Genomic DNA, 13015 nt, shown 5'->3' with positions numbered 1-13015 from the left:
ACTTGGAGAAGGAAGTCATAGCTATCCTATTTACACCTGGCTGCAACGATTACTAGATTAGTTGTCAACCATTACATTTATCGTTATCTATGTTGATAATCAATTAATCAGTTTCAGAATTGTATTAAAGAAAACATCTGATTCATGCTTTTTTAATATGAATATATTCTGGTTTCTCTACTCCTGTGACAGTAAACTGAATATCAAGGCATGTGAGCAAGTCATTTTGGGCTTTGGGAAGCACATATTTCTATTTTCATAGACCAAACTACGAGTCAATTAATGAAGACAATGATTAGTTGCAGTCCTAATGTTAATCATAGCTGCTGTAAAGAGGCCTGCACAGTTACTTCCTGTATGGTTTCTGATGGTTAGACCTACAGATGTGTTTGGTTCACACAGCATCAATGACACGTGGGCATGAGGATTGGTAATCATGCATTGTTTGACTTGAAATGTTTCTCGAAACTGTTTCAGCTCAATCCCAGTGTTAACACCTTCCAGCGGAAACATGTCAACGAGATTAAAAAATGTGAAGAGATGGAGAGGATCCTGGGTAAGGATATCTTGATCTTTGATATGCAGTTTGCCAGTAAAGGTGTCTATTCATTGAGGTGTAGTTGTAGTCATGGTTAAGACAAAGCTGTGATAGGACTGAAGAAGCGAAGCAGACGGGGAAGTAGCCTCAGTAGAAACTTTCATTGAGCCAGCGACTCTACAGTCATGAGAAATATCAGCTGGTTTTAGATGAATGCCATGCCTTAACTAAACTAACTAACTAAATTATTAGATTAGGAGAAGAGACTAGCCCACTGTCCCACTTTGCTTTAGATCCAGTGTTTGTATTAAAGGCTGGCCTTGGTATTTGGAGGCTCTGAATAGATGTTTGTGTCTTAGAAAGTTTGCTCTTCATTTTTAACAGGATACCTTCTGAGGGAAGTCAAGAGAGCAGACATCTCACTGCCAGAAGGAGACGTGAACCCAGTGGCTCCTTTACCCAAGCATGTCATGGCTATAATGGTTAGTTGCTTTCTCATGGAGCATCATTTATATAGTTATATATGTTGATTGCAGTTTTCCTGGAGAGGTTTTGCATGCGGGTTGAGTTAATGCCACTGCAACTAAAATAATGTAGTGGAGTACTTTCTCTCTGCAGAACACTGGATCTTACTTTGTTCTGCTCTAGTCTGTGTAAAATCGGTAGATTTCATCTGGAATGTATTTTATTATAATTACTATTATGGCTGTAATGCCCGTTATCACTGGGTGTCTTTGTGTGTGTTCACAGGAGCAGCTGCAGAGGCTAGAAGTAGAGTTAGGAGAAGTCACCAGGAACAAAGAGAAGCTGCAGAGGAATCTGCTGGAGCTGACCGAGTACACACACATGCTGCGCATCAGCCGCAACTTTGTACAGAAATCATCGGAGGTTAGTATTCTGTAGCTGGATTCTTCACACACACCTTTCCATCTTGCTTATGAAGGACCAAACACATTGTTTCATGATATGGCAATTATAATCTGGTCTTTGATTTGATTTTTTTTACCCGCCTGGCATCTTGTCTTTACTTTTAGCGAGAGCCCCTACAAGTTCAGTACGAGGAGTTTCCCTTCCTGGAAAAAGACACAATGATGGACTACAGCAGCATGCAGAGGCTCGGAGCCAGACTTGGGTGAGGGTCAAACTGATGCTGGTCATATCAGCATTACGTTTACGTTTGTGTTTGAGCTCCCTCATTCCCATCTCATTAGTTTACCCAGATAACCATTGGAGCTCTGGAGTTTAACTCTCTGCGTGAATGTGTTCGTGTAAGCAAGAGTTCATAATGAAATGGTGTGAGGGAACAATAATATTTTAACATATTTCATAGAAAAGTTTTTCTTTTGTGATGCAATGGCATGAAAGAGGACTTTAGGAGTTTAGAAATATATTATCAAAAGCAACACAAAACATTTTATAAGAGTCATTTTTAATTATATTATTTTCTTGAGACTATTGTGATGTCATTATTGTGATATTTTGTATTAAACGTTACATTTAAAGTTCATATGTAGGCACATATGTGAGGCTGTTTGTGAATGCCCTTCTCCTCCTCTTGCAGTTTCATTTCTGGGCTCATCAAGAGGACAAAGATCGGGGCCTTTGAGCGGATGCTGTGGCGAGTGTGTAAAGGCTACACCATCCTCAGCTACGCTGAGGTGGACGAGTATTTGGAAGATCCTGATACGGTAGGTTTTTCAACGCTAACTTTGTCCACGATTTGTGCTAAAGTCTATTTACAATTGTACAAGGTGAATTTATTCTCATTGCACAATGAAATGCAGTTTGTAGTCCCGTTTTACTACATAATAAAAAGACAAAAAAAACAAGTTTATTATTATTATTATACGATGGGGGGTGGAGGATGAACAAAGGAGTCTCACAGCCTGAGGAAAGAAGACACTTCTGTATCTCTTGCCAGATGGCAGCGGGGTGAACAGGCTGTGGCTGGGGTGGGTTTTGTCTTTTAACATCTTTTGGGCTCTTCACCAATATCCCTGATGCTCGGTAGATGGGTAACAATGATGTTGTGGGTGGTTTTATTCACCTGCTGTAGAGCCCTCCTGTCCTGGGCCGTGTACATCCCATGGCAGTTCATAGTGTTTCCAGTCAGGATGCTTTCTATTGCTCCTCCGTTGAAGTAAACATGAACCTGGCACGGGAAGTTTCCTTCAGAACTACAGCCACAGTAGCATGTGGCTAGTATTGCTACTAGCTGTGACAGTGACGCTGGTATTTTCTTCAGAATATATTAGAATATCATCAAGGAAGGCAGAAGACACCACTGCATGAAGTACTTATGTCTGTATCTCACTTCCTAAGTTGGGTTCTCGATTTACAACAATCGTAAACTTATTTTAATTAATACACTTTTTTGCCTCATCTAGGAAATGCTTGTAATGACCGATTGCATCTTAACTTCTGTATCTGTACTAGGGATGCACCAATCCAACATTTTCACTCCGATACCCAAACCTGAAGCCAAAGCTTTGGGTATCGGCCGATACGTTCTGACACTGAAAGGGCGTTTTTCAGACCGACAAATCCGGAGAAAACTGAAAATAAAATGAAGATTTGAAGTCTCTATAGGGTGCCTTGAAACCTGCCAGCGAACCCACGGTGTGAACAGTCTGCTTGTAAAATCATACTTAATATTTAGAAAATAGCAGAGGGACTCGCACATTAACATGCCTTGATTAACATCAGTTATTTTCACACCGGTAACAATATCGGTACTATAAAATATTATGGCAGAAACATACACACTTTGAGTTGCAATGGGGCTGTTCCTAAATCAAGAATGAGCTTTTCAGTTCTTTTTTCTGAAATACCCAGAAAAATGTAACCATCACTTGAAAACTTACTCTGTGCCCAAATTGACGCTTCCTTTTTTTATTATCGATGAGCATCTTATCAGTGATTTACACACTTCCTCTGATTCTCTGTGTGCAGAGGGAGCCGACCAAGAGTGTGGTGTTCTTAATCTCCTACTGGGGAGACCAGGTCGGTCAGAAAGTGAAGAAGATCTGTGACTGGTAATTATTCCACAATACTTTGTCTCGTGGTTTAATGGCAGACAGTGGCTCATACCTGTTGTTCATGTGTTTTTTAGTTATAGTTGAATGAATAACATACTTTCTCCCTCCATAGCTACCACTGTCACGTGTATCCTTATCCCAGTAGCAATGAGGAGAGGAATGATGTTGTGGAAGGACTAAGAACTCGTATTCAGGACCTGCACACAGTATGTCTATTGTCTAGTATCTAATTATCTAGATGTTCAATCACTCTTCCTGTTTTTCTCTCTTTCTCATTCACTAAGGCTTACATTACATGTGTTTGCCATCATCTCTGTTAAAGTATTAGCTAGATCATTTCAAATATGAGCTCTCCAGCTGTTTTTTTTTTCCTGGTGGTGGAGTTTATGTTTCAAAACAAGCTTTGAGAAAATTTAGTTTTCACTGAATTACAGTTCAACTATCAAGGATTCCTCATTGGAACAACTATTTTATGGCAAAGAATTAAGGAATATGTTTAAATGGCAGATTTATTTTATAAAAGATGAACCTAATTTCCTCTTCCTGTGAGCCAGTCCCAGCAGTTATTGGGTCTGTAGAGTGAATCAGTTGGTGTCTCTAAGCCCTGTAGCACATGATCAACATGAGACCTCAGCTGAAAGTTGAGCTGTTTTTTTTTTTTTTTTTTTCCCTCTTTCATGCGTTTTATTTTCAGCCCCTCCCTGATCCCGACTGTTTCTCTGCTCTTTGTCTCTTCAAAGTCACACACGAAGCACTTTGTGTTTATTTCTCTCTGTTCAATACACAATCATATACTTTTATAAAAAAATGTCAAGGTTTGTAAACTTTCCCTTTTTCTTTTTTTGAACGTTTGAATATCTGTTTCTTTTTTTGAACGTTTGAATATCTGTTATGTGACTCACTCAGAGCCCTGTTTATCTCTAACCTTGTGTAGGTACTTCACAGGACAGAGGACTACCTGAAACAGGTCTTGATTAAGGCCTCAGAATCCATCTACACCTGGGTTCTCCAGGTCAAGAAGATGAAGGCCATCTACTATATTCTCAATCTGTGTAGTTTTGATGTTACCAACAAGTGTCTGATCGCTGAGGTTTGGTGTCCTGTCGATGACATCCCCACGCTGCGGAGAGCCCTAGAAGAAGGATCGGTGAGGAAACCCTTCTTTACTTCACGACAGACTTTCTTTTTCTGTTTCAGTAGCCGGGGTAGTTGCTTCATGAACTGGAGTATTGTTATCATAAATGCAAGTGCTGAATTAAACATTGCTTTAATGTTTCCCTCTTGAGTTTGACCAAAGGGAAGGGTGCTGAATGGCCACTGGTCATTCTGCTGCAGGCTGCATAGGACAGACTATATTTGGGATAAAAAGATGTGCCAATGTGAATAACTGTTCCTTCAGAGGATTATTTATCACGGAGCCACACCTGGCTCTCTACTGATTTACATTATGCCAAAACTGTTGAACCACAAAGGGTCATTAAATCCTTTTCTTCTTGTTTAGTTATTTATTCATATCTGAAAACATGCTGACATTTTGATTTGCCGTTGATATTTCAGAGAAAAAGCGGAGCGACTGTTCCCTCCTTTGTCAATCGCATCCCCACCAATGACACTCCCCCCACTCTGATAAAGACCAACAAACTAACCTCTGGCTTCCAGAACATTGTGGACGCTTATGGAGTGGGCAATTACAGAGAGGTTAACCCTGGTGAGTGGGAGCCTTTGGATTCTGTGAATTAATTTTTTGAAAGGATGTAACATGAATGTGTTGCATAACAGCCTTTTGAAGAAAAGATCCTTTTATTGTAACTGTGTAATACTCCCTCTTGTGTGTTTGGGTCGAGTTCACGCTACACTGATTGATATCCTGTTGTCTTTATGTCCGTAACATTTTATTTTGTTACAGTTTATAAAATATGTTTTAAGCTCACTCATCTAGATTTGTTTTCTTCTTCTCCTTCTCATTTGCAGCTCCTTTCACAATCATCACTTTCCCGTTCTTGTTCGCTGTGATGTTTGGGGATCTGGGTCATGGCGTCATCATGGCTCTCTTTGCTCTCTGGATGGTGCTGTACGAGAACAACCGCAAACTTAAAAACACCAGGAACGAGGTGAGCAAAGTTTTTACCTGATACTCATTTGTGTGTCATGCAGTGTGTGTGTTAAGTGAGTGATTTGACGTCTATTTGCAGATCTGGAACACGTTCTTTGAGGGGCGTTATATCATCCTGTTGATGGGCCTGTTCTCCATCTACACCGGCCTTATATACAATGACTGTTTCTCAAAGTCCCTGAACATCTTTGGTTCCGGATGGAATGTGTCGGCCATGTTCAGAGCCGAGGTGTGGAAGTGAGTACTTCACGACGAAGGAATGTTGTGAACAACCTAATATACGTGTTTGAAGATGTAGAGATAAGATGACTGTTGTGGATTTGTTCCACGGCGACCTACTTTTAACACACACTGGTGTTCTTTTGTGCCCTGTAAGGAATGGTGATATCAGTGGGAACCGTTTTCTCACTCTGGATCCAAATGTCACGGGAGTTTTCAACGGACCGTATCCTCTGGGCATTGACCCGGTGAGTAGACTAGTCATCATGAAAGACATGATTTGTCATATAATACCTGATAGATGTTATCATTGCCTCTAATCCTTGTGGTGGTTTCAAAGAGCTCTCATCATACTCCCAATCACAGTTAACGTTTCACCAGGACATGCGCACTTAAAGTAAATTTTGCCGGTGTACGAGTTAAACCGGTTTCATGTTATTTAAACTCTGATCCGGCATTTGTCATCATGACACGTTTAGCCTACATCAGCAAAATGTGCCGGCGGTGTCATGGCGCTAAATCCAATTAGTATTGCATAGTAATAAGCAATATGACAACGTGATTAACATAATGTAGTGTTTGTTTGTATATAGACTAACGGAGCCACTAGTGTCCGACAGGCCGTGCACAACGTGCTGCAAAGTCGAGGCCGGAAAGGGAAGGAGATCAGATTTCAGTCGAGGTGGGAGGGGCAAGAAGTGCACATTTGTTTACTAGGAAGTTCGTGTGTTGATTTGGGTGATGAAACGAGAAATGGCAGAGTAAGTCCCAAAGAAAACAAAATCTGCGCACGATGTGTCAGTTGTCCTGCTGATTGTGGTTGAAGGGAATATATGTGTGTTTGGTTGTTTGTAAGCAAAAAAGTATAAATGAATGATTTGAAAACAAACTCTTTAACTAAGAGATGAGACCATCGTACCGTAATGTTCTAATACTAATATATTAGTATATTAACAACAAGGACTATCAAAATCAGCAGACGCGTGACAAAACAACCGGATTGTATTTTTATTTTATCTGGTGATTTAATCATCCCCACCGGAGGAAACAATACCCTGGACCAAGTTTACACACATTTTCCTGGCAGTTACAAAGCCCCCCCCCCCCCCTTTGAACAATCAGACCAAATGTCCCTGCTTCGGCTGCAGTTAAAGTGTGGACAGATGAGGCTACAGCTGCTCTACTGGACTGCCACCCAGGAGAACGACATCAATCTGGAGGAATATATCAACAAAAATATAATTTATCAGCAAATGCGTTGCTTATTGTGTAATCACAAAGACAATATATTTGTGAGCCAAAAAAGCAGCCTTTCCATCAGGTCATAACGAAGCATACAGCATCGCCAGAGCATGACTGAAAGCTGGCGTCAAGAAGGCAAAGCAAAAGACCTCAACACCAAAGATTGGTGACAGGAGGTCCAGGATGTCACAGGCTACAAAAAGCAGGAGCGCAACCATCAATAGTGAGGTCACGTTGCCAGATGAGCTGATCACCTTTTTATGCTTGCGTTTGATCTCAACAAAGAGTGCGCTGTCCAGTCTGCCACTGCCGGCGTCCACAGCGGATGTGGGGAAAACCCTGTGGAGGGTGAATACTTGTAAAGTTGCTGAGCCTGATGACATGTGCTAACTGATCAACACAGACATTTTCAGCATGTCACTCTCACTAAAGAGATTGTTCTCACCTGCTTCATGACAGCCACCATTGTCCTCGTCTGTAACAACAACATCTAGATTCAATCCCAAGATTCAACACAATCTCCCCCTTGAAACTGTTTGGTAAACGTAACATTCTGGGCTTGAGTGCCACTCTCTGGAACCGGATGTTAAACTTTCTCACAAACAGACCCCAGGCCGTTCAGATTGGCAGCCACACCTCCTCCACTCGAGTGACCAGGGCTGTGTGCTCTGCCCCCTCGTGTTCACGCTGCGCACCCACTACTGCAACCCCCGACATGAAGATATCTTTGTTGTGAAGCTTGCAGATGACACTACCGTCATTAGCCAGATTACAAACAACAATGAGACTTCATAAAGTGAGGAATTGAACAATCCTGCACAGTCGGGCTCAGAGAACAAATTGCTGCCCAGCGGTGGCAAAACCAAGGAGCTGACAGTTGTTCTTGTTGTACTTTTTGTATTTTTGATCATTTTTTATAAAAAAAAAAAAAAAAAACAAGAACAAATTCTGGATTTGATGTCATCTTTCCCTTGCACAGATTTGGAACTTGGCAACCAACCGCCTTACATTTCTCAACTCCTATAAGATGAAGATGTCAGTGATATTTGGCGTCATACACATGAGCTTCGGGGTCATCCTCAGCACTTATAATCACTTGTAAGTATTGACTTGTATATGATCTAGTGTTGGATGTTACAGTTTCTAATCGCCTGCTTTATTTTTGTAAACAGGCACTTTAGGAAGAAGCACAACCTGTACTTGGTGTTTCTCCCCGAGCTTCTGTTCCTGCTGTGTCTGTTTGGCTATCTGGTGTTTATGATCATCTACAAGTGGCTGGTCTTCACTGCGAAGGACTCCAGACATGCTCCAAGCATCCTCATCCACTTCATCAACATGTTCCTCATGCAGGGTGATGCAGTGCAGCCCCTCTATCCAGGGCAGGTGAGACGCTAATAGAAAGGGTGTGACTCAGTAGGTAGAGTGGCTCATCCTTTTAGCAAAGGTTGGTGGTTTGATCCCTGGCTTGTCCTGCATGTAGAGATCTCCTCGAGTCAGACACTGAACGCCACGCTACTCCTCGGGCGCTTCACAGCAGACCACTGCTTCTAAAAATGCTTAGGACGGGTTAAATGCAGTGGTCAAGATTCATGTATGCACCTGTATGTGACAATTGAAATAAACGTATGTCCCTGTTCGTACTACACAGATTAGCTTTAATACACTTCAGATGTCACTGAGACAGATCATAACAATGTTGTGTTGATTCTTCCAGACTGGCCTGCAGGTATTTCTGGTGGTCATTGCGGTTCTCTCCGTGCCCGTGTTGCTCCTGGGGAAACCCGTCTACCTTCATTGGCTTCGCAATGGAAACCACCGGCCAGGAATGTACAGGGTGAGGCTTTGGAATGGTGAAATATGTTTACAAATATTTGTTGCCTTGATATCAGACAGAATTGTCGACTCGTTACACGCTGCTTTGTGTGTTCTCAGGGATACGAGCGTGTGCGGCGTAACAGTGAAGAGGAGCTGTACCTGATGAGGGCTCAGGACATGGAGGAGGGCAGCAGTCACAGCGATCTCTCCACGAGTGGAGAGCGCCAGACAGAGGAGGTCAGCACAGCGAAACAACTGCATAGTTACCCGTTAATATTAAACTTCCAGCAACCGTTGTTATGTTTGACTGGTTTTCCGACTGTGATTGTGAGTTTTGTTTTGTTGTTGTGACAGTTTGACTTTGCCGATGAGCTGCTGCATCAGGCCATCCACACCATAGAGTATTGCCTGGGTTGCGTCTCCAACACAGCCTCCTACCTGAGGCTCTGGGCTCTGAGTCTGGCACATGCCCGTGAGTATGATGGTTTGCAGTAAAACCTCCTTCAAAGCTATACAAGCACACACTGAACACATAGTGAGTGTACAAAGGTATTGAGAACTCGAGTAGCTTTAGACAGAGTTTTTGTGATGTTGAAAGCATGGACAGAGTTCCCACTGCAGCCTGCTCATGTTTCCTTTGTGAATGTGTATTCCTATGCCTGAGGACACTTTTCCGTGCTTTCACAGAGCTATCAGAGGTGCTGTGGGCCATGGTGATGCGAGTAGCACTACGAATGGACACCCGTCTCGGAGTTTTAGTCCTGGTGCCTATGTTTGGCCTGTTTGCCGTTCTTACTGTTACCATCCTCTTGGTGATGGAGGGTCTGTCTGCATTCCTTCATGCTCTCCGGCTGCACTGGTAAGACAACGACAACAACCTCAAAAGTACTTTTGTCCTCGATGGGGCCAAAGTTCTCAGAATGATCTGAGTGTTTTATATTCATAGCAGCTGCTTGTTTCTTCCTCAGGGTGGAGTTTCAGAATAAATTCTACATTGGGACTGGAGTGAAGTTTTGCCCCTTTTCCTTCTCTCTCTTGCCCTCCAGCTTTGAGCAGCATGGCTTACTGTGAAGGGACTATCTGACGATAGTGATAGGTGGTAAACCGAGCAAAAAGGCCTGTGCTGATAAAGACGCATTCAGAGAAGTCATGAGGAGATTATGATTCTTCTTGTCATCTTTTTATAATGTGTTATGTTAAGAAATTCTATAGTTGGCTTCACAGACTTGGACTGGACTGAAGGGCACTGCCCTCCCAACAGTTTAAAACATGCAGACACTAGAGTGTACTGTTGAGAAATGTTTTCTTATTGCTAATGTATGTAACCCGGATCAGTTTGCACTCATTTACATTTTCACTGCAGGTTAAAATGTGAGGTTCCAAATCAAAGTCTACCCCATATCCCTAAAACCTTCAATTTTCTAATGAAGCATTATTGGTCACGGTTGTTGATGTTGATTGTTTGGAAAACCACATCTGCCAAACTTCAAATAATTAAGTAAAAGAAACATTATTTTAGTATAAGGTAAGTTAGGAGTAATAACATGCACCTTTTCCTTTTTAAGAAAAAAATAAAATATTATTGTATATCCTGATCTGGTTTTCATATAGTGGGCCACCTCTCTGTTACATAGCTCTTGCTCAACCTTTTGTTGCACGGAGTGCCTTACAGAAGTACAACCAAATGACAACATACTGTGTCTCTTTTCTGTCTCCCTGTGTGGTACCAAAACAGTGCTGAGGATCTTGACTTGTTAGTATTGAAAAGTGCTCGGGCAGGATTGTGATGAGATGTGTATATACTTTTACAGAATTATTTTTTAATTTATTATATTTTAAAGATGTATCAGAATTAAAAATGAATGTTGATGGGGGATATGATTTTTACTTGTATGCATTCACAGTGCTGCCTATGCATCTGTCACTTACTGACCAATGTAACATTCCACTCATTTGTTGACTCACCTCTGCTGGCGGGAGCCTTTACTTTGAAAGATTCTTTATTTATAAGTAACGCTGTGCCCAGGCTGTATTACATCTTATTAGGAGAACATTGAATGATGTACTAATATCAGACATTAGTAGTATTTGCTAATTGTATTACATTTTTAGTATTGTATGGTATTGAGAATTTTGCTAAGGGAAGGACACATAATTGTTGTCGTCATTGCAAGATTGAGATTATTTACTGGCAACACAATTTATGACAGTAAAATACTGCCACACATTGACCTTGTGTGTCCAGTTTTAACAGTGGAACAATATGTGTTACACAATGTCAGTCAATGTTTTATTAGGGCGAGTAACGGTTGATCAGTAATTATTTTCCTAAGTAGTTAACTTTAAAATGTTGTATGGGTTGGTTGAAGGGGTATTGTGCTTTCTTCTAATGCAGCCCTAAACTCAGCATTCGTTTTAATATGAAGAATCATCTCTTTTCATTGACACACACTCCATGTTCTAATTCTTTTGAGAAAACCATCGTCATGTCAATAATAAATTGGATTTGTTTGAGTTATTATTTTTCTTCGTGAAAGCCTTTAACTGCATTCCTTATTGTATGAGTTTAGAAAAGTTTCATGGAACTACACCAAGACGTTTGTCGCTCTTCAAGCAGCTACATTTTATGTTTGCAGGCGTTCAGCCCAGGATGGGAAATAGCCTACCGTTGTTCAAAGCACCTTTGTTTTGATAAGTGGGCTATGTGTTACTCTGCAGAACCTCGTTGATGAAAACTGAAACTATAAATGAAGGTTACAATGTTCATCCATTGTCTATGTAAAACCCACTGGCGGGACGCCATTAAGTTTGTAGTCTCGTTTTGCTTTGTTACATAAAAAAATACACACACACAAAACTATCGAAACAAGTTACTATTTTTATTTATTTATTACTTCGGTAAAATCGAAGCGTATTAATGTAGTTGGCTCCCCCTTGACTGATAACTGGTAACGTTGTCCATCTAAAGGTTAGAGTCTACTGTCAGACTGATCAGGTAACTGCCTTTCAGTCATCACTCTGGGCATAATGTACCTCCTTTCTCATCCAAAGGTCGCGAGCAGTAGGCGCGGGACCTTTTTGTTGGTTACCGCGGCAACGTCAAACCGATAAACTGCAGCAGAGCAACTTGCCGTTAGTAGTTCAAGCTAACGTTACTGGGAACCGTAAAGTGATGTCGACAACGTTTGAAATCGCGCGTTAATTACGAAGTAATTTATGATTTTCATTATCGAAATGTTAACTAATTGAAGAACATGGCCCACGACGACGTACGAGTGCAGTGGATCCAAGAGTGCGTCTCAGCCGGGTTCAACATAGCGGACGGTTCCAACTGTTTCCGCGAACTATTCGACCGGGGAGATGGAGAGGAAGAGGAGAAGATCACCAGGTTTTTGAACGTTGTCTCTGAGGAAGACTCGAGCTCATGTCTTCTGTTTTTCAAAACTATCAGAGAGGAAGAAATTGAAGTTGAAACGTTCACAACCACAGAAAGGCGGAGAGATGGAGACTCTTCCGATCCTGACAAGAAGTCCAGGACTCAAAGTGGACCAGAGAAGACCTCAGGCAGTGAACAGAGTCCCACACATGTGAGATCACATTTTAACTCCAAATCCTCCTGTAAAGTGCTTTCACATTGTGGCTGTGTTTGAAATCATTTATTTGTGTATTGTTGACGGAGAGGGAATTACATGTAATTTGTGGTTTTGTGTTTTCAAGGTTCAAGTGGTCTATCACATTGAGCTTCATGTGGCAGTAAACGAATACCCAGAGAGATTTCTGAAATCCACCGTGTTCTACTTTATCAGGAACACAAAGGGTGAGACGACAGATCATTACAATAACCCAGTGAGCATTTTTCCGTTGAAAAGACGTTGGAATTGGTTGAAAAGTGAACGTTTTTTCGCCGACTATTTGTAGACGTTGACGTCGAACGTCTAGTTAACGTTCAGTTTAGACCAGATTTAAACGTGATTTGCAATACTACAATTTTCCATCCTCTACATTGTGCTAATAATAATATATCATCATTTTAGAGGCTTACTAAGAAAC

The 13015-nt window shown here is 41.4% G+C and overlaps 2 protein-coding genes across 2 annotated transcripts in view; both read left to right on the top strand.

Moving 5' to 3' along the window:
• The window catches only part of atp6v0a2b (ATPase H+ transporting V0 subunit a2b), a 12216-nt gene extending 733 nt beyond the window's left edge, over positions 1-11483 (top strand). The window contains exons 2-20 of the mRNA XM_076099066.1: positions 478-556; positions 923-1020; positions 1289-1426; positions 1573-1670; positions 2100-2226; positions 3491-3573; positions 3689-3782; positions 4511-4723; positions 5134-5284; positions 5548-5687; positions 5769-5926; positions 6066-6156; positions 8130-8248; positions 8323-8533; positions 8865-8984; positions 9083-9202; positions 9320-9437; positions 9653-9824; positions 9934-11483. Of these exons, the coding sequence (XP_075955181.1) occupies positions 478-556; positions 923-1020; positions 1289-1426; positions 1573-1670; positions 2100-2226; positions 3491-3573; positions 3689-3782; positions 4511-4723; positions 5134-5284; positions 5548-5687; positions 5769-5926; positions 6066-6156; positions 8130-8248; positions 8323-8533; positions 8865-8984; positions 9083-9202; positions 9320-9437; positions 9653-9824; positions 9934-10036 (2433 nt within the window). The 3' untranslated portion in view covers positions 10037-11483. The remainder of the gene's footprint in view (positions 1-477; positions 557-922; positions 1021-1288; positions 1427-1572; positions 1671-2099; positions 2227-3490; positions 3574-3688; positions 3783-4510; positions 4724-5133; positions 5285-5547; positions 5688-5768; positions 5927-6065; positions 6157-8129; positions 8249-8322; positions 8534-8864; positions 8985-9082; positions 9203-9319; positions 9438-9652; positions 9825-9933) is intronic.
• A 736-nt stretch (positions 11484-12219) lies between these two features.
• The window catches only part of dnah10 (dynein axonemal heavy chain 10), a 32673-nt gene continuing 31877 nt past the window's right edge, over positions 12220-13015 (top strand). The window contains exons 1-2 of the mRNA XM_076099642.1: positions 12220-12552; positions 12683-12782. Of these exons, the coding sequence (XP_075955757.1) occupies positions 12220-12552; positions 12683-12782 (433 nt within the window). The remainder of the gene's footprint in view (positions 12553-12682; positions 12783-13015) is intronic.

This window comes from Anarhichas minor, unplaced genomic scaffold, assembly GCF_050575085.1.
Source record: "Anarhichas minor isolate MPS153535 unplaced genomic scaffold, ASM5057508v1 ptg000025l, whole genome shotgun sequence".
In the NCBI taxonomy this organism is placed as follows: domain Eukaryota; kingdom Metazoa; phylum Chordata; class Actinopteri; order Perciformes; family Anarhichadidae; genus Anarhichas; species Anarhichas minor.
The sequence above is the reverse complement of the archived record's forward strand: the minus strand, read 5'-3'. Positions and strand labels throughout refer to the sequence as shown.